This window comes from Sphaeramia orbicularis, chromosome 17 (assembly GCF_902148855.1).
Source record: "Sphaeramia orbicularis chromosome 17, fSphaOr1.1, whole genome shotgun sequence".
NCBI lineage: Eukaryota > Metazoa > Chordata > Actinopteri > Kurtiformes > Apogonidae > Sphaeramia > Sphaeramia orbicularis.
The window spans coordinates 11,692,922-11,716,694 of NC_043973.1; the positions used below are offsets into that span (position 1 = coordinate 11,692,922).

At 38.4% G+C, this 23,773-nt stretch overlaps 1 protein-coding gene across 1 annotated transcript in view; it reads left to right on the plus strand.

Moving 5' to 3' along the window:
- LOC115436862 (netrin-G1-like) overlaps positions 1 to 17,073 on the plus strand; it is a 102,439-nt gene extending 85,366 nt beyond the window's left edge. The window contains exon 7 of the mRNA XM_030159829.1: positions 15,033 to 17,073. Coding sequence (XP_030015689.1) covers positions 15,033 to 15,268 — 236 coding nt within the window. The 3' untranslated portion in view covers positions 15,269 to 17,073. The remainder of the gene's footprint in view (positions 1 to 15,032) is intronic.
- The last annotated feature ends 6,700 nt before the right edge of the window (positions 17,074 to 23,773 follow it).

Sequence of the window (23,773 nt, forward strand, 5' to 3'; positions counted from 1 at the left end):
TACAAGACAATATCAGCATATCTTTCATTTGACATATCTGATTAATAAATTGATAATATTGAGTTTTACACTTCATGCAGTGGTGTAGTGGTCCCTGGAGAAGTGGGTATACTCTCAATTTTTGCTTTTTTTTTTTAAGTAGTCCAGAAAAAAGCTCTGTTTTAGAAACAGTGACATGTTAGGCTATTCTATTTAATTTACCTAAAAATCCATGAGTAGTATTTGCTCGCTATTATAAAATTATCATGACTTGATCAGGAGCAGTTTGTAGGTTTTACTGGTCACACAAGCAGCTGCATGAATGTAAATGTATTCAACATGAGGCAAACACAGGATAATGTTAGCCTTTCATAATGTTAGCCCTTCATAACATTAGCCCTTCATAACATTAGCCTTTCAAAATGTTAGCCTTTCATAATGTTAGCCTTTCAAAACATTAGCCTTTCATAACGTTAGCCTTTCAAAACATTAGCCTTTCAAAACGTTAGCCTTTCATAACGTTAGCCTTTCATAATGTTAGCCTTTCATAACATTAGCCATTCTTAATGTTAACCTTTCATAACGTTAGCCTTTCATGACATTAGCCTTTTATAAAGTTAGCCTTTCATAATGTTAGCCTTTCATATTGTTAGCCTTTCATAACATTAGCCTTTCATAACATTAGCCTTTCATAACGTTAGCCTTTCAAAACATTAGCCTTTCATAATGTTAGCCTTTCATAAAGTTAGCCTTTCATAATGTTAGCCTTTCATAATGTTAGCCTTTCATAACGTTAGCCTTTCATAATGTTAGCCTTTCATAACATTAGCCTTTCATAACGTTAGCCTTTCATGACATTAGCCTTTTATAAAGTTAGCCTTTCATAATGTTAGCCTTTCATGACGTTAGCCTACTCGCATAGTTGAACTATTGGCGACAAAATCTCTTCTCCTCTAAATGTGCAGTCATATTGCCCGTAGTTTAAAACAGTGACTCATTCTGAAACCACCTTAAAACTTACCTCAGAATTATGTATTCCACGAAAGTAGGTTCTCTCAATATGCGTCACTCATTTGAAAGAAGTTTATTCTGCTTTTCTTGTTCACATTTCCAATAATCACGCATCATTCAACAAAACATCCAGTGACCTGTCAATCAGACTCCAGAGGTGGCCAACGCTAGTTTGCAATATTTTCCTCGGAATGACCCGCCCTACTCTGCCTCTGATTGGCTCATCAGTCCTCATGTGTAAAGTTAACCAATCTAATCAGTGAAGGCAGCAAGTACTAGCCAATTAGAGGCAGAGTAGGGCGGGTCATGGCTTCACCATCCGAGAGGAAAAAATGGGCAGTTTGACTCAGATACTACTGAATAGTGCACATTAGGGGGATTTAGAAGTGGGTACCGTCTTTTGCTTACATCCATGATAACAGTTTAAATCATAGACTGTATAACATTAGTGGACAGAAAAAAACGTGATGTTACCCATTGGTTTGCGATGTCATTTTGGAGCCAGTACAGTGGTACCTTGACTTACGAGTGCACCAACTTATGAGTTTTCTGAGTTATGAGCTTTCACTCTGTTTTTTGCTTTGAGTTGTGAGTCAAAATCCAAGTTACTAGCGAGCTTCAGAAACGTTGCAGCCAATAATAAGAAGAATGTCTGCTGACGAGTACTGACGGCTTCCTCCTGTCATTCCCATTGTTATACTAGAAAAGCACTCTGAGAGCCCCCCCTCCCGATCACCACCAAAATGTAATCATTTGTTCCTTGTGCCAGTATCAATATTTCCTGAAATTTTCATCCAAATCTGTCCATAACTTTTTGAAAGATCCGGATCAGTCTTTGCCATTTGATAGAACACCCCATTGTAAATCCCTGAGTCAAATTGCTTGAGATTTGCACAATTCCCCCATATTGTGATTTCCACCATAAATATTAGTCCCATATTTATTTTACCTATATTTTAAGATTCCTTGACCATGAAAACATACAATTAGCAACTGGATTCATAATTATATCCTTATTAGTTCAGTAGTTATTCACGAAAATCACATTTCTCGTAATGGCGGTTTTCTTCTGGATCTAGCTCCTTAAGTATTAAAGCTACATGAAATCCGGTGGCATACTCCCGATGCGGAACTGACTGAGCTACACGATGGCGCTTGTCAGAAATTTCTACCTTTAATATTAAAGGCACAGTAGGCCAAAAAGTAAGGGCACCCCCATTTTTTATATAAATTGAGATAAAATCCGCCTTCTGGATCAGATCCGGATCAGCCTTTGAAATGTGACAGAGGACCCCATTGTCAATTCCTGAGTTAAATTTCATGAGTTTTGGTCAATAATTAAGCGAGATATTGGGAAACGAAAATTTTGGCCCCATTTACCACAATGTTAACGAAAATTTCAAAGTGATCCAGAATCCAGGATTTCTTCCGGATCACCCCCAAAAGTTAATCATTTCTTCCTTATCCCATTTCCAACAAACCCTGAAAATTTCATCAAAATCTGTCCATAACTTTTTGAGTTATGCTGCACACTAACGGACAGACAAACAAACAGACAGACAAACAAACCCTGGCAAAAACATAACCTCCTTGGCGGAGGTAATAACCTACGGCGGCTCTGGAGACACATGTGGCTCTTTCATCCCTCTGCTGCAGCTCCCTGTGGATTTGGAAAACTAATAATGAGTTTTCAATTTAAATTTATTTTATTTTAATTGGTTTGTTTTTTAAATGTAATTCTAAATTTGAAGATTATGGTGATATTAGATTTTACAGGTATTATCTCCTGCTGCACAACAATAGTCCCTTTTCCATTGAACATATGCACATAACTTTACCGATATTTACTAAATGTTGAAAAAACAGAAGTGCCTGTTGTGGGTTTTTCCATTAAATAACAAATGCGATGATTTGTTTATTTGTTATGGTAGATGTCAGTAGAAGTCATTCCATAAACATGTGGATGAACATAAATATCTGTTGTTTTGAATCTAGGATGCTCTTTACTCTATCTCTATCTAAATTCTAAAATGATTGGGTTTCCTTGTGTGTCCACACATACCGCGACATGTTTGTTTTAGAACTCTTCTTTCTTCTCTTGTTGTAACATTCATCAGCATCCATTTTTTTTATTCACGTGACTCTAATTGCAGAAAAAGGTCTTTCCATTGCAGTTTTGCATGATATTCCATTTGCACCACACCTGAAAAACCACCTCTTGCAAGAACAAAACTTTTAATCAAAAAACAAGAGTTTTGGCAAAATTGTCATTTTTCCATTAGGTAAATTTTTTTGCGTAAGTTATATTTGCGCAATTTGAAGGTCAATGGAAAGGCGACTAATGTCCGGGCGCTGTCCAGAGGGGAGGTGCTGAAACGCTTTGTGTCTGGAAGAGGTGAAAAGAGGTCGTCCAGAATGCGTCAAATATGTCTACATACATCAATATGCGTTGGAGATAAGTTCAATAAAAGTTACACATTGGTTCAAATACCAATGTGCAACGATACTCATAGGTTAGAAATAAGTTTTGGATACACTCGACATTATCTCCACGTATTTCAACTCATGGGGCTGGAGCAGATTAATGGCAATTCAATTAAATCCAATAACTCGTAAGTCAAAGTACTGTTGTAGTTTTGAACTTGGCCATCACTCTGTTGGCTTTTTGGAACTAGAAGTGACCCTATTTGGACAAAAGGGGTGGAGCTGTAGGAACCCAGTGGATCAGAGCTGTGTGTGAGATGTCATAAGAAAGCTAATGCTAAATACTTGCTTATAGGCTCAATAAAACTGAAACCATCATAAAGCACTGAGTAACAAAGTCATTTTACAGTCTGGTGTGTGTGACCTGTTAAGCAAAGCTACAGTGGAGCTGTCTGTCAGGAAAAATGTGTTTTATTAAATAAACAGAATCTCTGAAAACCCAACTCAGCAGGTGAGCAAGCTGTCACACAGACCTGTCAATCAAAGCCTGACACAGCAGACAATAAAGCTTGTACTTGAGGTGAGATCTGATTAACAGAGCAATAATTTAAAGATGGGTTAGAAACATTGTTAGAGGTTCCAAACAGCGCAAATGAGGTGTGAACAAGCCCTGGGAAAAAAAAATATACTGGCTTCGTATTTTTAGAGAGAAGTTCAGTGTGAGCCAAGTTGAAGCCAGGGCTTTTTGGAGCCAATCCTAGCAGGCATCACTCAGTGCATTTCCATGACAACTTTTATTCCTGGTTTAAACTGATTAAAGGTTAGATCCTATTTCAGATGCCCATGTAAACACCTTATTCCAGTTGAAAAAGAAAAGGTGGGATTAAATTTAAACCCGATTAAAGTCACTGGTTTAATCCACTTCTGAATCCGGTCTAAATTACTCCTTCGACATGTAAACCCTTTATTCCGTTTGGACTTTATTCCTTCCATTCTGCACATGCTCGTTGTCTTGTCCTGTCGCGATGACGCACACATTCTGCGCTGGTGGAAGAATATGCAGTGCAGTTTAGTCAACCCAGACCGTTCCAGTGCGCTATTCTGATGGGATCTACCAGCTTCTAAAACCCTGAAGGAAGAGTTCACTACTTGTTTTTTTATTCATTCATTTGTCATGCACTAATGAGTTTGATAAGTGGGCGAAACAGTTTGCACTGCAGTGCACCGATTGCCTTGTTCTCGCAGCCCTTCCATTAGCTTAGCTTAGCATAATCGCTTCATTCCTATGGTCAGACGTAGCCAGGCTTTTATAGGTGATTTGTAGTATTTTATGAGTGATTTTGTGAAATTCAGTTCTCCCTAATCATTACTTTAGTCCGGTGGGGTCAGTATGATCACAAATTCAGGCTCAAATCATGGCAATGTGACTTACTGCAGGAATAAAATCTTGGGAAACAAAAACTAATGCAAAGCTAAAACGGCAAAGCGAAGCTAATTTAGCGCATGCGTCCCTTCCAACAAAAAGATTTCCCAACTTCCTTCAACACAACAGTCCCAAGATTGTTTGAATGCAGTAAGTTGCGGATCTAAAGAAATAATTAGGGAGAATCGGATTTCACAAAATCACTTACAAAAGACTACAAATCACCTTTAAAAAACTGGCTACGTGTGACCATGGAAATGCAGTGACCATGCTAAGATAAGCTAACAGAAGGGCTGCGAGAACCGAAAAAACGTTTCTCATGTAAACCTTTATTCGGGTTTAACATTTCCATGTAAACAGAAGAGAAAGTACTTTAGTTCCGGATTAATTTCTTCTGGAAAAATAAATCGGATTAAAAAAAACATCCTGTAACTGTACCCAGTGGAGTTACAAACAGAAGACACTTCCTCCTTTGGTATCATCACAGATCATGAGTGATTTTAATAAATTGAAGCCAAACATTTTGATCTCTGACTGGGCACAGTATTGACCCTTTGCACCAACGTCACAGTTATCACATGACTAGGGGTACAGTGCCATGGTGGACGGCAAAAGCGACACAGCAAACAAACGAATGAGAGACAGATTCTGTCTACCAGCACTGAAAATAATGTTTTGGAGTTGTCCTGCGAAGTGATTCACCTTTCTGGATGGCAGAAAGAACACTATTTGGAGAAGCTAGCGATAGCAGGGCTAGCTACCGACCCATACCTTCTCCCTCCTGATGTGTTTACAGATTTACCAAAATCCTCCAGTCTACCAGAGTTTAATGCACATGATCTGTACCATTCTGTTCTAAATGGAGTGTCCCCATACACAGGTGCTGATCTAAAAGCATACAAAAGTCTGGATGATACCAGTTCTTAGTCTCAGGTTAGATCACCGAGTCACTGTACTGCGCTCACGGCAGAGGAATGTATCTCATAATGGTAAAGGAAAGATACAGCTAGTGTTAGCTAGCTAGCTGTGTATGTTTTTAACATGTTTCCACCAGTATACCATCAAAACTCAAATAGACTGTAAACAAAAGCAGCTCTAATTAACTAACATTGCATAATAATGTTAGTGGCTGTCATGAGTAGCCTACAATATTAGCTCTGTTGTTCAAGTGTCTGCCTTTCTACTGTCTACACACAGTAATATGTATAGTTCCACCACTAGAACATATGGAACAGCAGAATGACAATAACAGTATTTCATAGAACATAGTATAGCTGGTAAAAAAAAAAAAAAAAAAAAAAAAGCAGCCACTACAACAACAGAGCTAATACTGAAGGCTACATTTGACAGCCACTGGAATATAGTGCCCCATAGTAGTTAACGCAGTCTAGCCATCTAGCTAGCATTTGGTGGTGCTAATGTGCTATGGACACAAACAGAGCCTGCTCTGTCTGTAATATCAGGTCCATCAGATCCAGGCTCTGTCTGTAACCCAGGTGAAACCATGGGTGTCTGTGAAGAAGGATGGAACTGTTGTGTGCGACCACTGTACGTGTAAAGCAGGGTTAAAAACGAACAAAAACGAGAACGTTCAGATCAGATTCAATATTAGCCGTTTGCCGTCCAGTGTGCAGTCCGGTACTCCCGCCGTCCGCCATGGCGCTCATTTGTGGCGCGAACAGAGTGTGACGTAACGTGCAAAAGGTTAACAGATCATAACCCCTCGCCCCCTCCACCCCAATCCATATTATAGAATTAGATTTCAACCAAACTAAAACTTCCAAGTACACACACAAGATATCCTTCCATGAATCTGATTAGTGTTCAAGGTGTTATCAAATGGAGGTAACAAAAACAGGTGATTGACAGCTGTTATGAACAATCTCTGTCTAGAACAAGCAACATGGCAGCTCTCTTGACCATGAAGAGGGTGTCGGTGTTAAATCAGGAATTTTTTCCAGCCCCAAACCATCATTATTATATTGGGCTTTGAAGGAACCATCAGCCAGTCAGGTCATAGTTCACCTTTAAAAGAACAGATAGACTAAAGTAATAAAGGAGAGCTTTTGGTTTTACTCTTTTTTTTTTTTTTTTTACTGACTGAAGGTGTTGAGATTTTGATGGAGAAAAAAAAGGAGCTTTTATATCATGTTGGGAAGTGTTCAGACCATATAAACCACAGCAGAAAGAAGAGTGGATGAAAGCTTTTCACTAACTAATTAGTTCGTTTTAACAGATTTCAGCACAATAAAGTAAAATCACGACTAAAGTTCAGCAGTAACTTGAGTTTGCCAAATAGTGAGTCTGAACTAATGCATGAGTTATAGCAGTGGTTCTCAACTGGTCTGGCTTCAGGACCCACAATCACCCCTCAATGACCACACTGCAAAAAATGACTGTAGAATTAACACCAAAAAGTTGTAAAATTGCAACATAAGAAAACTGTAAGGGACAATACAATGCAAAGTTGTTTATTTGAAATGATTTTTGTGTTAACAATTAAATCAAATATAGCTGTAGTTTTTACAGGAAGAGTATGTGAACAAAACCAGATTTGTATGTAGAAATGATGTATTCCTATTGTTTTTAGAAAATAAAACTGTAATTTGAAAAACAATGTAATGTAAAGTTGAAATAATGGCGTATTTGCTTTTTTATATATACAAAAGTTATAAAAAAGTAAACATTTAACAATTTAACATTTTAAACTTGTAAATGAATGGGTTGGTAGAGTTGGTAGAGCGGCTCGTCCAATAACCAAAGGGTTGGTGGTTCGAATCTTGGCTCCGACGGTTCATATGTCCATGGAAGACACTGAACCTTAAATTGCTCCCAGTTAGACCTGGTGGTTTTGGAAAGCACTTTCGGCACCATGAAGATGTACAGGGGTTGGACAAAATAATGGAAACACCTTCACCTCAAGATGATAATGCCCCAATCCATACAGCTAGAATTGTTAAAGAACGGCATGAGGAACATTCTAATGAAGTTGAGCATCTCGTATGGCCGGCACAGTCCCCAGACCTCAACATTATTGAGCATTTATGGTCAGTTTTAGAGATTCAAGTAAGACGTCAATTTCCACCGCCATCGTCTCTAAAAGAGTTGGAGGGTATTCTAACTGAAGAATGGCTTAAAATTCTTTTGGAAACAATTCACAAGTTGTATGAATCAATACCTCGGAGAATTGAGGCTGTAATTGCTGCAAAAGGCGGACCTACACCATATTAAATTATATTTTGTTGATTTTTTAAAGGCGGCCATACACTGTGCATAATCGCACAGTCGTTCGATCGTTGCACGCAGCTCCATCTCAAACTGTGCGAATCAGTCGTACAGTCAGGCTCACGATTCATGTTCTCACACTGCAAGGACTGACGCTCGTATGCGACCTAACTGCTCACACTGTAGGACCATACACCACAGGACGCACGACACGTTTGAGTGTTGTATTCGGAAATACAACGTTAAAATACCAAGGAATCCGTAAAAGTGCATAGACGATTGTGTATTGGCGTGAGCCACGAAATGGTAGTGCTAAACAAAAACCAAGGAGCTGCTTTGGAAATATGTGCCATTATCTGCCGGAATCAAAAAAGAAGAAAAGACGGTGACGTGTTTGGTGCAGGAATTGGTTTGCCAGACGTGGACAGTATGGGCTGTCAATCCTACAGTGGGAACTAGAGGTAAGCTTCAACAGCTAAACTGCACTAGGACAATAGCCAGCTACTGTTAGCTTGTACGCTACTGTACGCGTCTGTGTTCGCGCATGCAGAGTGTGAGAATTTGAGGCCCATCGGTTCGTGGCACTGCTTTGACAGTACGATACACTCACGAGGAGCGAGCAGGATTTCAAACAGCTCTGTTTTCCTTGCGAACACACGATTGCTGGTCGTGAGGTGGTCGTGAGGTGCTAATCGCTTCTCTTTACCCCATGTACACTGCACGAAGCACGACACACGATTAGAGGCACATCGGGCCCGATCCCAGAAATAGTCGCACGAGTGAGAAATCGTCTCTAAACTCGCACAGTGTAAGGCCGCCTTAAGGTGTTTCCATTATTTTGTCCAACCCCTGTAGAAAATGTGCTAAATAAGTGCAGACCATTTACCATTTAAATCCAGTGTTAAATCTACATGTTTAAAATGTTAAATCTACATTACTCCATAAATATGTTTACAGTTGGATGTGTTTTTTACAGTATTGTTCTGGTAACCAAAGCTGCCAGTTTTTTTCCGTAAAAACAACAGGATTTTTTTTACGGTGCAGCAGCCACCCAAATTGATAAAAGTTAAACTTCTCAAGTGTATTTATGTGTTTTAAACCTGCGATAATACAGAATATCACAGAATGCAAACACAGACGACAAGTTTAACCCATTAAGACCAAACATCCACCGTCGACCTAAAGTATCTACTGATCTAAAGTCTTGATCCACTAATTTTAGCAATACATGTAAATAATTGGTGTAAAATACAGTTTATCTTTCATGGTCATCAGATATGACCCATTTGGACATTCAGAGGCTCCGTAGTTACCATGGAAACACCATCATCTTCTACAACATTGATTCACCAGTAAAACCCATGGAGTTGGATCAATGACTGTGAATGGACACACTGCGTTTATATTCAGTTAATGATATATTTTACTGAAAAAGTCACCTTTTCTTCAGTTTTCTCTGTTTTGATATAATAACCTTTTAATTTACTGTGAGCTTTTATGAACATCTACATCACAGGTGTCAAACATGCAGCCCAGGGGCCAAATCAGGCCCGCCAAAGGTTCCATTTCGGCCCGCAGGATGAAAGTGCAAAAATTAACCTGAATGGTCAAGGTTGTTCAAATGATTTTGGTTCAGGTTCCACATACAGACCAATGTGATCTACAGTAAAAAATAACAACGCAATAACCCATAAATAATGACAACTACAAATTTTCTTTGTGAAAAATCATGTGGAAAAAATTTAAGTGAAAAAAACATTACACTGTGAAAATATTTACATTTACAAAACTATTCTTTCACAATAAAACACAAATAAATACATAAATAAAAACAAAGATGAACAACCGAAATGTGCAATTTTAACAATATTCTGCCTGTTACTAAATGTTTTGTGCATTTATGGATCCACCGTGATCTGGAGTTATGTTAATAATAATAAGAGATGTAATGTTGTAGAAATTTTTCAAATTTTAGTTCCAAACTCCAAAATTTTAACAATATTCTGCCTGTTACCAAATGTTTATGTAACGTTGTGTGTAAATGTACATGTATAAATAATAATGAGTCGAGGTATAATATTGTTCAAATTGCACAAATTTTTCAATCTTTTTTGTAAAATGTAAATATTTTCATAATTTAAAGCTATACCTACAGATGTGGCATTTCTCACAGCACTTAGTAAAAGTTTGAACATGAACCCGCCTCCCTCCAAAGCCCCGCCCCCTTCCCTCTGCCTGAGCTCTGAGGCTCCTCCTCCTCTCTCCTCCTCTCTTCTGATGCGCGATGGAAACGGAGGAGGAAGCAGAGGTGGAGGTCCGGTCCGTTTTGGCGTGTCCGCGGACCCCTCCCTCAGTAATCAGATGCGTCATGCACCTGCCGCGGGCCCGCGGCTCCTGTTCCATCAGTAGACCTGGTCTGTGCAGTACTGGGTCAGGGTCTTCACTGCAGTGCCCAGAGGATGGGCGCGCGCACTGTGAACGCGCGGCCTCCGCGAATTTTCCGTGGACATTTGAAGTTTCATAGTCCATACAATTATCATCCTACATCATCTTACATGTGTGACACCATGTACATGTACCTGTATGAGTCCCACCGTCATAAAAGCTGAGCTTTATGCAGACCTGTTCAGTCCAGTACAGCTGACTTCCAGACTTTTACCTCCATCTTTCACTAATCAGACTCCTGTTTGTTCTCCTCAGTTGTTGTTTCTGTTCATAAATCCGTTTATTCCCTTCCACATGTACATGTCAGTTCTATCCAAACACATCCTAGACAGTAGACTGTGGTCAGTGACAGGAGAAGCAGCGCCAGTGAAGCGTCAGATTCAGAGGGACACATATCAGATGTGAGACGGCGATAATGGATCAGATGCTGGACAGCCGTAATGGATGATTGACAGGGGGCTCAGTCAGGTTCGGCCAATTATTTTATTCGGACCGACTAAAATGATTGGTCAGACTTTTATTAGAAATATATGAGAACTAAACATTTTTGAATTTCAACACCTGGCGGATTTCTTTTACATTTTAGTTTAACACACGCTTATTAGGAGCATTTTAAGATGACAAAAGAAAAGTGTAAAAATGCCACATCATACAGTATAGCTTTAATTGGGTTTTTTTTTTTGTACTAAAACAAAAAGAAAAACTTGGATTTATCATTATTTATAGGTTATTAAGTTATTATTTTACTGGTTCTGGCCCACTTGAGATTTAATTGGGCTAAATATGGCCCCTGAACCAAAATGAGTTTGACACCCCGATCTACATGATCAGACAATTAAAAATAGGAAAAGAGATGATTTTCACTGGAAAAAATGCTAAATTCAGAGGATCATATTGTAATAAATGGTGATAAATCACTAAGGAAAGGTTAATTAGAGAGAAAAAATCATTTAGGAACTGCCACAGAAGTCACACTGGGTCCTTATGGGTTAATGATAAACCAAACTGACCAGCAGGTGGTGATGCTAAATATGGAAATATTCCCTTTCAAACTAAATTAGATCCATTTTAACCAAAACTAAAAAGTACACTCAGTTAAAAATTTAAAGTGCATTTAGTCACTTACCCACACATTAAAGGGTGAGGTTTTTGTCCTTCATATGTGATGTAGTTGTGAATAGAAACTTGTGGGTCTTCTTTTATGCTGTGAAATATCTGGTGTTGATTATCATTATAGCGCATTACCCCCACCTACTGTTGGGGAGTGTGAATGGATGACCCTCTGCTCCATAAAAACTAAAGCACATAATTTGTTTCTTAACATTATTTTTTGCCCAGACAATGTTTACATCCTCATTTTAAATCCTGTATGTGGTTGTTGATGCTCTGAAGTGGTGCCAGTGTGTGTGTTCTCTTGTCATTCCTAGATATAGTTGCCAAAGCTGTGGGCTGAGCGTTCATCCAGTGTGTGTCCTGTGTCTTTGTCCTATGTCAGGGGTATCAAACTCATTTTCTTTCAGGGGCCATATTCAGCCAAATTTGATCTCCAGTGGTCAAATACTAGCCTATAAATAATGACAACTCTAAATTTCGTAGTGCCAAAAATAACATTAAATGATGAAAGTATTTCTATCCAAAACAAAAAAGATGTGAATAACTGGAAAAAAATGAAATTTCTGAAGAAAAATAAGTACAATTTTATCAATATTATGCCTCAACTTATGATTTCTACATGTGCGTTACAGATCAGATCTACCAAGACACAAAACAGGCCGAATATTGTTAAAATTGCACTTATTTTTCTTTAGACATTCCAGGTTGTTCATATTTCTTCAGGTTATTGACATTTTATTGTTAAAGGATATCAGAGTTTAATGTTCTTTGCAATAAATCAAAGAGAAAAAAATAGTGTTGCCATTATTTAGAGCCATAATATCTTTTTTTTTTCCACATTAAACCAAGTAGAACATTTGGAGTCATTATTTCTCGGTTATTATGCTGTTATTTTTGAGTTTGATGCCCTTGACTGTTAACCCTTTCATGCATGAATTATGAGAACCTTAGTCAAGATGTTTTTTTTCTGGAGCGTATTTATACCTCCTTAGGCATAAAAAAAAATTGCGATCGAGTTTTTTTTTTCATGGAGTTACAAAAATGTCATGCATTTAATTTTTTAAGTAAAGAAACATGTATTTAAAACCCAATATCAGAAAGTAAAATGAAAACAATGAAATAAAAACATTTTTAAGGCTGCTAATTTGATGTTTTCTCACATTTTAACAGACTCTAATGCTAGTTATTACCTCATATAATATGCAAAAAAACAACTCTTTTTGTCTAACAAATAACTGATTTACACTTGAAGATGTTACTGCAGATCAGGTTTATCAAGAACAGCAAAGTTACAGTAATGGTATGAATTGTAGTGTATTATGGGATGTTGCATAAGTGTCCACTGTGTTGGCTGATATGGAACTAAAACAACAAAACCTATAAATATACATACAGGGTGGGGAAACAAAATTTACAATATTTTGAGGCAGGGATTGAAAGACAGTGTATGACCAATTAGTTTATTGAAAGTCATGAGAATTTATTTGCCACAAGAAAATTGACATAATAGAAAATGTTTTTATTCTATGTGTCCTCCTTCTTTCTCAATAACTGCCTTCACACGCTTCCTGAAACTTCGATACAGTCGATAGGTGGGACCTTTCTGTGTGGAGTTTACAGGTTCTCTGTGTCTGCATGGGTTCTCCGGCTTCCTCCCACCATCCAAAGACATGCACTGATAGGTTAATCGGTTAATCTAAATTGCTCATAGGTGTGAATGTGAGAGTGATTGTTTGTCTCTATATGTCAGCCCTGCGATGAACTGGTGACATGTCCAGGGTGTACCCCGCCTTCGCCCATAAGGTGCTGGGATAGGCTCCAGCGACCCTAGTGAGGATAAAGCAGGTTCAGAAAATGAAAAAATGACATTTTACCTAACATTCTACAACCTGTCATTCATATGATTTTAACATGTGTTCACCCAGGAAATTTTGGGTTTGTGCAAATCCCAAGCTGTTAATACTAGAGAGCTGAACTTTGAAGTGAATATGGATCTGAACCAATCTGAGTACATTGAAAATTCCAGCTTTAGGCTTTGCATGACTTTGGATTGCACCAATTTTTTTCTTTCAGGCTTTGAATACCATCTGAATTTTGATCACTTAAAATTTATGGAACTAAAACACAGGTGTTACATGATGACGTGTTGAAAAAAATCTGGTTTCAGTAGGATGTGTGGGTTACCGTTCATAGAGGCCACCATGTTGGGCTGCAGTGTTTCTACAATGTCTTTGAACAAACTCCCTCTTCTCTTTTTCCCATTTTACTGCTGATATTCACCCAGCGTTAAGGAGTATACCAAATTTAACATGTTCTAATCTAAAAAGCCCAGAACTGACAAAACAACTGGCTTTAAGATGGATTTTTAGCATCCACTGTACTGGAGAGAATTCAGTTGGATGTAAAGTACAACTCCAACACTACAGGGTGGGGAAACAAAATTTACAATATTTTGAGGCAGGGACTGAAAGACAGTGTATGACCAATTAGTTTATTGTAAGTCCTGAGAATCTATTTACCACAAGAAAATTGACATAATAGAAAATGTTTTTATTCTATGTGTCCTCCTTCTTTCTCAATAACTGCCTTCACACACTTCCTGAAACTTGCGCAAGTGTTCCTCAAATATTCGGGTGACAACTTCTCCCATTCTTCTTTAATAGTATCTTCCAGACTTTCTCGTAATAGTTTTGCTCATAGTCATTCTCTTCTTTCCATTATAAACAGTCTTTATGGACACTCCAACTATTTTTGAAATCTCCTTTGGTGTGACGAGTGCATTCAGCAAATCACACACTCTTTGACGTTTGCTTTCCTGATTACTCATATGGGCAAAAGTTTCTGAAAAGGTATGGATAATAGTGTTAGGTATGATTATGACATCAATATATGTTTGGTTTCAAAACAATTGACGTAGTGCCTGCTGAGAAAAAACAACTAAATGTTCATTGTAAATTTTGCTTCCCTACCCTGTACAAGAGAACAGCTGGAGAAGAACTGTCCACTGTAGTGACCACAATGCATGAAAGGGTTAATATCTTCAGGGTAATTTTTGCATTTTGCACTTTGTAAATTCATCTCGCGGGCCAGATTGGAACCTTTGGCGGGCCGGTTTTGGCCCCCGGACCGCATGTTTGACACCTGTGTCCTTTGTCTTTCTATTCAGTCCTTTCCTAAAGTCCTTGGCTTCACCCTACCTAATGTGTCAGCTGTGCTTTTAGGACGCAGAGCGATGCCGACAGGACGAGAAGAGGCAGCCTGTGCCCTGTGAACCTGCTTGTTGATGTTCTGTGCCGCCCTATCACTCAGTGCTCTATTAATCACCCCCCTCCCAACCCCTTTTCCTGTCTTCCAACCCCCCCTCCACCACCACCTCCCTATTCCCTACCCTTTTTTGCTTTGTCTTCCACAGCTCGAGTTTGTGACAACGCGATGCTGCGCTGTCAGAACGGCGGCACGTGCCACCACCATCAGCGCTGCCACTGTTCCCCCGGCTTCACAGGCGTCCTGTGCGAGAGGGCCCGCTGCCAGGGCCCCGGGGAATGCGACGACCAATTGTCCGGACGGGCCTTTTTCCATCATCCCCCTCCCATCGGCCGCCAGCTAGCTCTCTTCCTTATCCTGATATTGATTGTTTCCCTTTGCTGAGAGACCTGCGCAGTCTCCCATCCTCAACCAAAACCCTAAGACCGCATATGTTGAGACTGAACTCCCAACTTTAAGGACACGAAGGACTCAGCATACAATAGAAGCTAACTCTTTTGTATATCCAGCTGTGGGCGACAGTTGTTATTAGTGCCACAGGGTGCGCACTGATTTGTTTTACTGGACGCTAGATGGATTTATGAAAGGATGGGTGAAGTCATATAATCTCACAGAGGGGAAGTGGTTGGATGTATGATTGTGTGTTTGGTAGACTGGAGACTTCACCCGGATAGAGCTACCTACCTACCTACCTACCCACGGAGAAAACTGTACAAAAAGCAGACACGCTATTTCTAAGTATCATCTGCAGTTATGAAAAAAAAATAATAATGTGGACGGGGACATCCTAAAAAAAAAAAAAAAACAACACAAAAAAAAAACAAAAAAAAAAACGTCTCGCCTCACTGCCTCCTTCCTTGTTACCTTTCACCACTACACTTCCCTTTTCTCCTCACTTTCCTGTGCTTTGGTGACTCTGGTGATTTTTCTTTGCTGAAGGGTGTCTGTTGTTTTGCCAAAATGCTGCACATGTATTCTTACCAAGCCCCTTAGACAAGTACCGACCTAGTACTTCTTATGATTTTTGTTTTCCAGAAGCTTCGTAGTCACGCTTGAGCTCACCTGTACGGGGGAAAAAAAAAAAAAAAAAAAAAGTTGTAACATACTGTAACTGTATTTAATTTTTGTATAAAACAGATATTTTCATGATTACCCGAAAGAAAAAGATGTATTACTTGTTTTCTATTGCTGCCGAGCTGTCCTAAATGTGGACTGAGTGAGTACGGAGTTTAGTTGTGTTGTTTCTTTTGCTTGTGTGGCACATGGTTCTCCTGATTTGAGAGCTGCTGTCAAAACTATGTTTACATACACACTTACACAATACACTTCCACCAAAGGGAAAAAGAAAAATATGTCTTTGTCTTGTTGTTGAACATAGTAATTTTATGAAGTAGTTACATGAAATTTAAGGCAAGATATGTAGAATGAAACAGTGTATTGTTTGTAGATAGGTACAAGCTAATGACAATGGCTGAATGTCGGTTACGATTTTAAAGGATTTCTGAACAATGCCAACTGTTGACCTGCTCACTGAACTGAGCAACCGTTACTGGTAACAATATATCAGTCAACAAATAATTCAATGATTCAATGACTGAGGCTGTTTTTTTTCCTCTTAATGTGCTGCAACTCCTACTTGTTGTGCTCATGAAATGCAAGAGAAATCAGAAGAATCTCCAGCAAAAATCCCATCAGATGTGTGTAAATCTAACAAAAAAACAGAGAGAAATGAGCGATTGCACGGCCGTCGCAGAGGTTGTCCAGCTCTAATCTGTAATCAGATCAAATCCTCGAATCAAATGGGAAGAAGGAGCGGGTTTTTCTGAGCCGGTATAGGGCTGAAAGCCTGCATCCTGCTGGGGGAGCCTCTGTGGAGCGACACGTTCAGGAAATGAGCTTTAATTCATGAATGGTCAATGAATAGAAATGAAGTCGCATCCCACAGGGTGGCATATTGAGCACTGAGACCAATTTCATTTGAGAGATTAATTTTCCTCCCGAGGTTGTCATCAAACACCTAATTGTGTTAGAGCCTACTGTAAGTGCCTCTCATTAAACGACACTGTCGATGAAAAGAGTAATGCCTTTTTTGACAGAGACTCGTGATTTTAAGATTTGAAAGGGGGTTAATTCATTGCGTAAAGCAGCTGGACAGAAATGGATGTTGTTAATCAGTAAATAACACATTTCTATATGAAAACCAAAAGCTCTTGGTCAGTAAATCTACATGAAAAAAGCCGCAGAATGTGACTGTCAATAAATTTCAATTAGAAAGTGGCTCAACGTTATCAATATGTGCTTACAGAATTGCCCATTCAGGATTTCTGTTAATAAAAATGACCAAAAACCATGTTCTTACCCTCAAATAACATCGTATCTATTCAGTATTACAGCTGTATTGCCTTCAGTAATTTAATAGTTTTTGTTCAAGGTTCCTCTCTCTGAACTGGCTCTGCTGAAGTGGCACACTTGAGACTGTTGTCAAGGTTTTAGAGCAGTATTTAAGGACCAGAGTTTGTGTGAGAGCGTGTGTGTGAAAAGACAATTACATTTATGACATGTTAGTGCAATAAAATCGGTGTTTTATGACACTTGCTCCTGGCTGTGGGCTGTATTTAGCTATTAGCACAAAAACTTTTAAGGTTAACTCCAAGTCTGCAGTTGCAGTTAAATGCATATTATGGCCAAAAAGGTTGATGAATAACTGGACAGAGACCATAGTTCTGCACTGAGAGCAGGTGCAACACAAGGCCATTGACATTTTTAGGCAGGAAGTGAACATGAGCTCCATAATTCTTCTACCATAATTCTTCTACATGGCCTCATACACCAGAGTTTATGACAATAAAATATGGCAAGTGACAAAAGTATGTACATCTTTACTATTACAATACACAAATATGTTTCTTGTTAAAGGCTACACCTGGGGTGAAAAAAAAGAAATGAGACCCAACAATAAATGTAGTTTCTCCTTGGGGCACAATCTTACATACATATATACAGTATCTATCTATCTATCTATCTATCTATCTATCTATCTATCTATCTATCTATCTATCTATCTATCTATCTATCTATCTATCTATCTATCTATCTATCTATCTATCTATCTATCTATCTATCTATCTATCTATCTATCTATCTACATACACTACCGGTCAAAAGTTTTAGAACACCCCAATTTTTCCAGTTTTGTATTGAAATTCAAGTACTTCAAGTCCAATGAACAGCTTGAAATGGTACAAAGGTCAGCAGTGAACTGCCAGAGGTAAAAAAGAAAGGTAAGGTTAAACAAAACTGAAAAATAACATACATTTCAGAATTATATAAAAAGGCCTTTTTCAGCGAACAAGAAATGGGTTAACAACTTAAAGCAGTTCTGCAGCAATGGAGGTTGATCAGGCCTCGAAAGTTGGTGCTACCAATTCCTCCAGGTGTCCCAACATATTTGAATTCCTTCCAACCCCCTCTGTCTGCATAACATAGTGTTGGAACACACTTTAGTACCATACCATTGTGAGCATTTTTCGAACAGCATTGTACTGCAGAAAATAGTGTGTTACTAGAAATATGGAAAAGAGGAAAAGGAAATTAACCATAGAACAGAGACAGACCATCAGAACACTGAAAAATGTAGGTCTGACCAACAGAGAAATGTCCAAGAAAGTCCAGGTGTCAGTAAGTCCAGTTTCCTTCACCATCCAAAGGCACTCAGAAACTGGGGGAAATGCTGACAGGAAGAGGTCTGGCAGAGCCAAAGAACAACAGAATCAGAAGACAAGTTTATGACAGTTAACAGCCGGAGTGAGAGGAGACTCACAGGACAACAGCTTCAAGCACAGTGAAGATAGTGGTCATAGTAAGCAAGTCTCAGTTTCAACTGTGAAGAGAAGACTTCCAGTTGCAGGTTTGATCAGTCCATAACACCTTCTTCCAGTCTTCAGTAGTCCACTGGTGGTGTTTCATGGCCCAGGAGAGCCTCTTTTTCTTATTCTGAAGTCTCAGCAATGGCTTTCTTGCTGCAATTTGACCCATTAAACCTGCAACTGGAAGTCTTCTCTTCACAGTTGAAACTGAGACTTGCTTACTACGACCACTAGATAGATAGATAGATAGATAGATAGATAGATAGATAGATAGATAGATAGATAGATAGATAGATAGATAGATAGATAGATAGATAGATAGATAGATAGATACTTTATTGATCCTTTGCAGGAAATTATTTGGTTACGACAGCAGTAAAAAAAACAACAAAAACACACTGACCCATCCCAACAGACAACCTAAGTTAGCAATATTTTCCTCGGCATGACCCGCCCTACTCTGCCTCTGATTGACTCATCAGTCCTCATGCTTTAAGTTAACCAATCTAATCAGTGAAGGTACCAAGTACTAGCCAATTAGAGGCATAGTAGGGCGGGTCATGGCTTCACCATCCATCAGTAGTATTTGCTCACTATTATAAAATTATCATGACTATCAGGAACAGTTTGTAGGTTTTACTGGTCACACAAGCAGCTGCATGAATGTAAATGTATTCAACATGAGGCAAACACAGGATAACACTAGTCTTTCATAACGTTAGTCTTTCATAATGTTAGCCTTTCATGATGTTAGCCTACTCACATAGTTGAACTACTGGCGACAAAATCTCTTCTCCTCTAAATGTGCAGTCAAATGGCCACTAGTTTAAAACAGTGACTCATTCTGAAACCACCTTAAAACTTACCTCAGAATTATGTATTTCATGAAAGTAGGTTCTCTCAATATGTGTCACTCACTTGAAAGAAGTTCATTCTGCTTTTCTCGTTCACATTTCCAATAATTGCGCATCATTCAACGAAACGTACAGTCAGTCAGGTTCCAGAGGTGGCCGGTGCTAGTTAGCAATATTTTCCTCGGAATGACTACTCTGCCTCTGATTGGCTCATCAGTCCTCATGGCAACAGTTAACCTATCTAATCAGTGAAGGCACCGAGTACTAGCCAATTAGAGGCAGAGTAGGGCGGGTCATGGCCTCACCGTCCTAGGGGAAAACATGGGCAGTGTGGCTCAGATACTACTGAATGGTGCACATCAGGGGGATTTAGAAGTGGGTATACCCAATGCTGACTGTAGGTAAATAAGTAGGTATACTCTATATATCTTCCTGGACTACACCACTTATCATAAGGATTTTCACAGAAATAAATACTGAGTTCTCTACACAGAAGTGTTTTGGGCTTTTATCATTAGCTTAGACCTTGGCTCAAATATCAGCTTCATGTAAGTATACTCAAATTAAGCCTTTAAGCAGGAAATTTAATTCACCTGTGATAGTCTCTGTGTGTATTTTACTTCAATGGGGAGCCAACAAAAACAGGTCCACAACCAACTTTGGGTCCTGACCCTAAGTTTGGAAAGGGAGAGAAATATTGGCTATCAGACAATGGACCTTATATGTAACTGCTGGGGAACATTTTTCTTTTTGTACGATTTTCAAGTGCAGCCTGAGACCTTTCTTTTTTTTTCCAAGGGTCAGAAAAAAGGCCTGAAGATTTTGCTAGCCAGTTATGTTCCCCACTGTTCCATGTCACAGTCTTGTCCTTCCTCCTTTCACTTCTAAGACTCAGGAGGGGGTATTAGGAGGACATTTTTAGACATGAGCGGTCCTTGTGTTCTGCCGCTGTCAGCACTGGTGGCACCAACAGAAAGTTACATAACGTAAGACAAGGGGTGTTCAGTATCAAGGAAAGGAAAGGCTCAGCAGCATGAATTGGAACGCTCAGACTATTAACCCTGTAAAAGCTGTGCCATGAAAAACTAGACACAAAAGTCTATTTTATTGGAATTGAGATGTTTATTAGACCTTTTCACTAAATCCAAACAAACCATTTTACCATACTGTTTTGTTTATGATATACTGGGTGTTTTTATAAAGCACCTTATATACCTGCGGTATCAAATTTGACACACAATTGAACTGTAGTATAAAGAATCAATTATCAAGTAATTATGCATTGTTTTATTATATAAAGTACTTATTTAAAAAAAAAAAAAATAATATAAATGTTCCTCTTAACCCTATAACACCAAACATATCATATTTGATCCATGAGTTTTGAAGCCTTCTACATGTGTGAATTTTTTATTTTTTATTTTTTTTTTTTTTTTTTTTACAAACCTGATGTATACAATTCGATACATGCAATACACACATAATCCACCAGGGGGAAGGAATTCATTCACCAGTGGCCTTTCCAGTGACACTACAAGACTGTCATTAATGAGGAAGGAGGAAGAACTTTGCCAATTTTGAAAAAGAATTACCAATTTGTTAGACATGTTTGTGTTATATTATGTTTTTGTTTGTTCAACAATAATAATATTTAACCATTGAGACCCGATGTATCAAATATGATACAAAACTGAAACTCATACATGGAAACTGATATTTTAAAAAAGATGTTTTGGTTGTTCAGAAGGACCAATAAAGGGTCCAGTTTCACAGATCTGGAATTTTCTGTCAGTGATTTAATGGTTCAGGCTTTGAAGGGTTAATGTAACTTTATGAAAATTACCAAAGACTTTTCTGCAAAATGTGTTGGACGATTTAACAATAGTGGCCATATTGAAAAAAAAAAAAAAAGCCCTTCCACTCCCTGCAGTGGGATGATAATACACCAGGGGCAGAAAACACGTATCGTATCATATACAACAGTTTTTTTAAGGAAAGTATTGATCTTGTTGATTAGGTAGAGGTCTAAGAACCTGGTGTAGCACATATGATACAAATGGTTTTATAGGGTTAACCGTCCAATATCCATATTCAGCTCATCAGTGTGACTTAAAATGGCCAGCAGTGGAGATCAAATACAACTTAGATGTGCTCAGCGACCATGCTTTTCAGTGCGTCGACATAAATAATAATACTCCAATGCATATATGATGAGAGTATAGAACCTAGCTTCTGTTTTCAGATTTGAATATTAATAGTTTGGAGGCTGAAACATATGGATGCAAAGCTTGTTTAATATTTTTCCCCCCAAAGCTGCTTTCAAAACAAGGTGTATTTCTATTTAATTCATGAAAATCAAAGATTAGTTTGGAAAGTTTTTGAAATATGCCTCACTGTACAGCTCAGACCCTCCTGAATTTCTGACATTGAGGATGTCTTCTTCAGCGTTAACTTACCCTTGACCTTTCACAGAGTAAACTTCAGCTCGTGGTTGCTTAGCTGTCACTGTAACAAAAGAAATGAAACCACCACTCCAGCTTTATGTGAAGAAATACAGTTTCCACAAACACCTTCTCTTCCTGTGAGCAGCAGGACTATTCTCACAGAGTGAAAGCTGCCTGCTGCCTCACAATGAAAGATTTTTTTTTTTTTCTTTTGCTTGTCAGGTTGTTTGTTCAGGAAAGTTTCATAGCAAGAGACATCCACCATTTGAAGAAAAAGTTTCACCTAGTGTTACAAAATGATGGTGAGCACCAAATTAAAACTAATTACAGTGCATACTTGAAACAGCTGGCAGATTCAGAGATTCTGAACGACTTTATGCATACTGTGTCTGTCCTTCAGCGTTTTACACTGGATTTCAGCCTCGCACAGCAACCTGCACGGAAGCTAATCAGCATCTGATTCCTTCCCTTCTGATATACTCCCAGCCTACATTAAAACAAAACAAAACAAAAACTTGCAAATGTAAACAAAACCAGTCTGAAAAGCTGTCTAAAATGAGAAAACATTCCCTATGTTTAGAAAAAGAATATTGTAAATGAAAATGCTATGTTACAATGTGTACGATTTCTGCATTAAAATTAGGCTAACATGGCAACATGGTAACTATCTTGACTTGTGTCGTAACATTATTATCTCTGCTGTTTTCAACAGGGTTCCAATTAGAAAAATAGGACCAATGGCCCTGTAGCTAACCGACCAAATTAAAAGCTTTGGGAAATGTATCCAGATGCCATTTATTATCACCCAGTTATCTGTATTTATTATATTACAGAAATAGCCCATATTTGGGTCATATTCCAATCACATCTGTAAAAAATTCAAATTCCAACTTGATATCATTGATACTGATTTATTGGATCAATCCACTTCCTATCTGTTATAATGGGAACATTTTTCAAAGTTGCACCAAATCCAGAATCAGATCCGGATCAAAATAATTTCAATACTTTGTGTTGACATCATCATACAGAAGCTGTATACCAAGTTTGAAGTCAATCAGAACTGAAGTTTCGGAGAAAAAGACGATTGAAATTTTTTCCCCATAAGAGCCCATGTTAAATTTTCCGTAAGTTCCCGGATCCAGAAGAAGATCCGGATCAGCATGTGGCCATTATGTTTTGGTCGTCTCCCCATCAGGGCTGGACTGTAGAAATTTACACTGGATATAATTTATATTTACTGAGTTATTGCATCGATCCACTTCCTATCTCTTATAATGGGGAAGTTTTTTCAAAGTGGCACCAAATCCAGAATCAGATCCGGATCCAAATAATTTCACTAATTTTTGTTGACATCATCATAAAGAAGCTGTATACCAAGTTTGAAGTCGATCGGAATTGTAGTTTTAGAGAAGAAGACAATTGAAATTTTTGTAACGGATGACAGACGACGACGGACGCCGCATGACGACAATAGCTTATGGCCTGTTGGCTGGTAAGCTAAAAAAGGGAAAGAAAAAAAAAGGGAACTTTGTTAAATGTTAATGGATGTTTTATTTGTTCACCTGTTAGACCTGAGGCTGTGTCCTTCAAATGAAATAACAAAGCGTGAATATACATCACTAAGACTTTAAAACATTACCACATTTGTGAATGTTATTTCTGTCTGAGTCACAGTGATAGATTTTCATTGGCAACAATGATGAAAACAACTCAAATCCTACA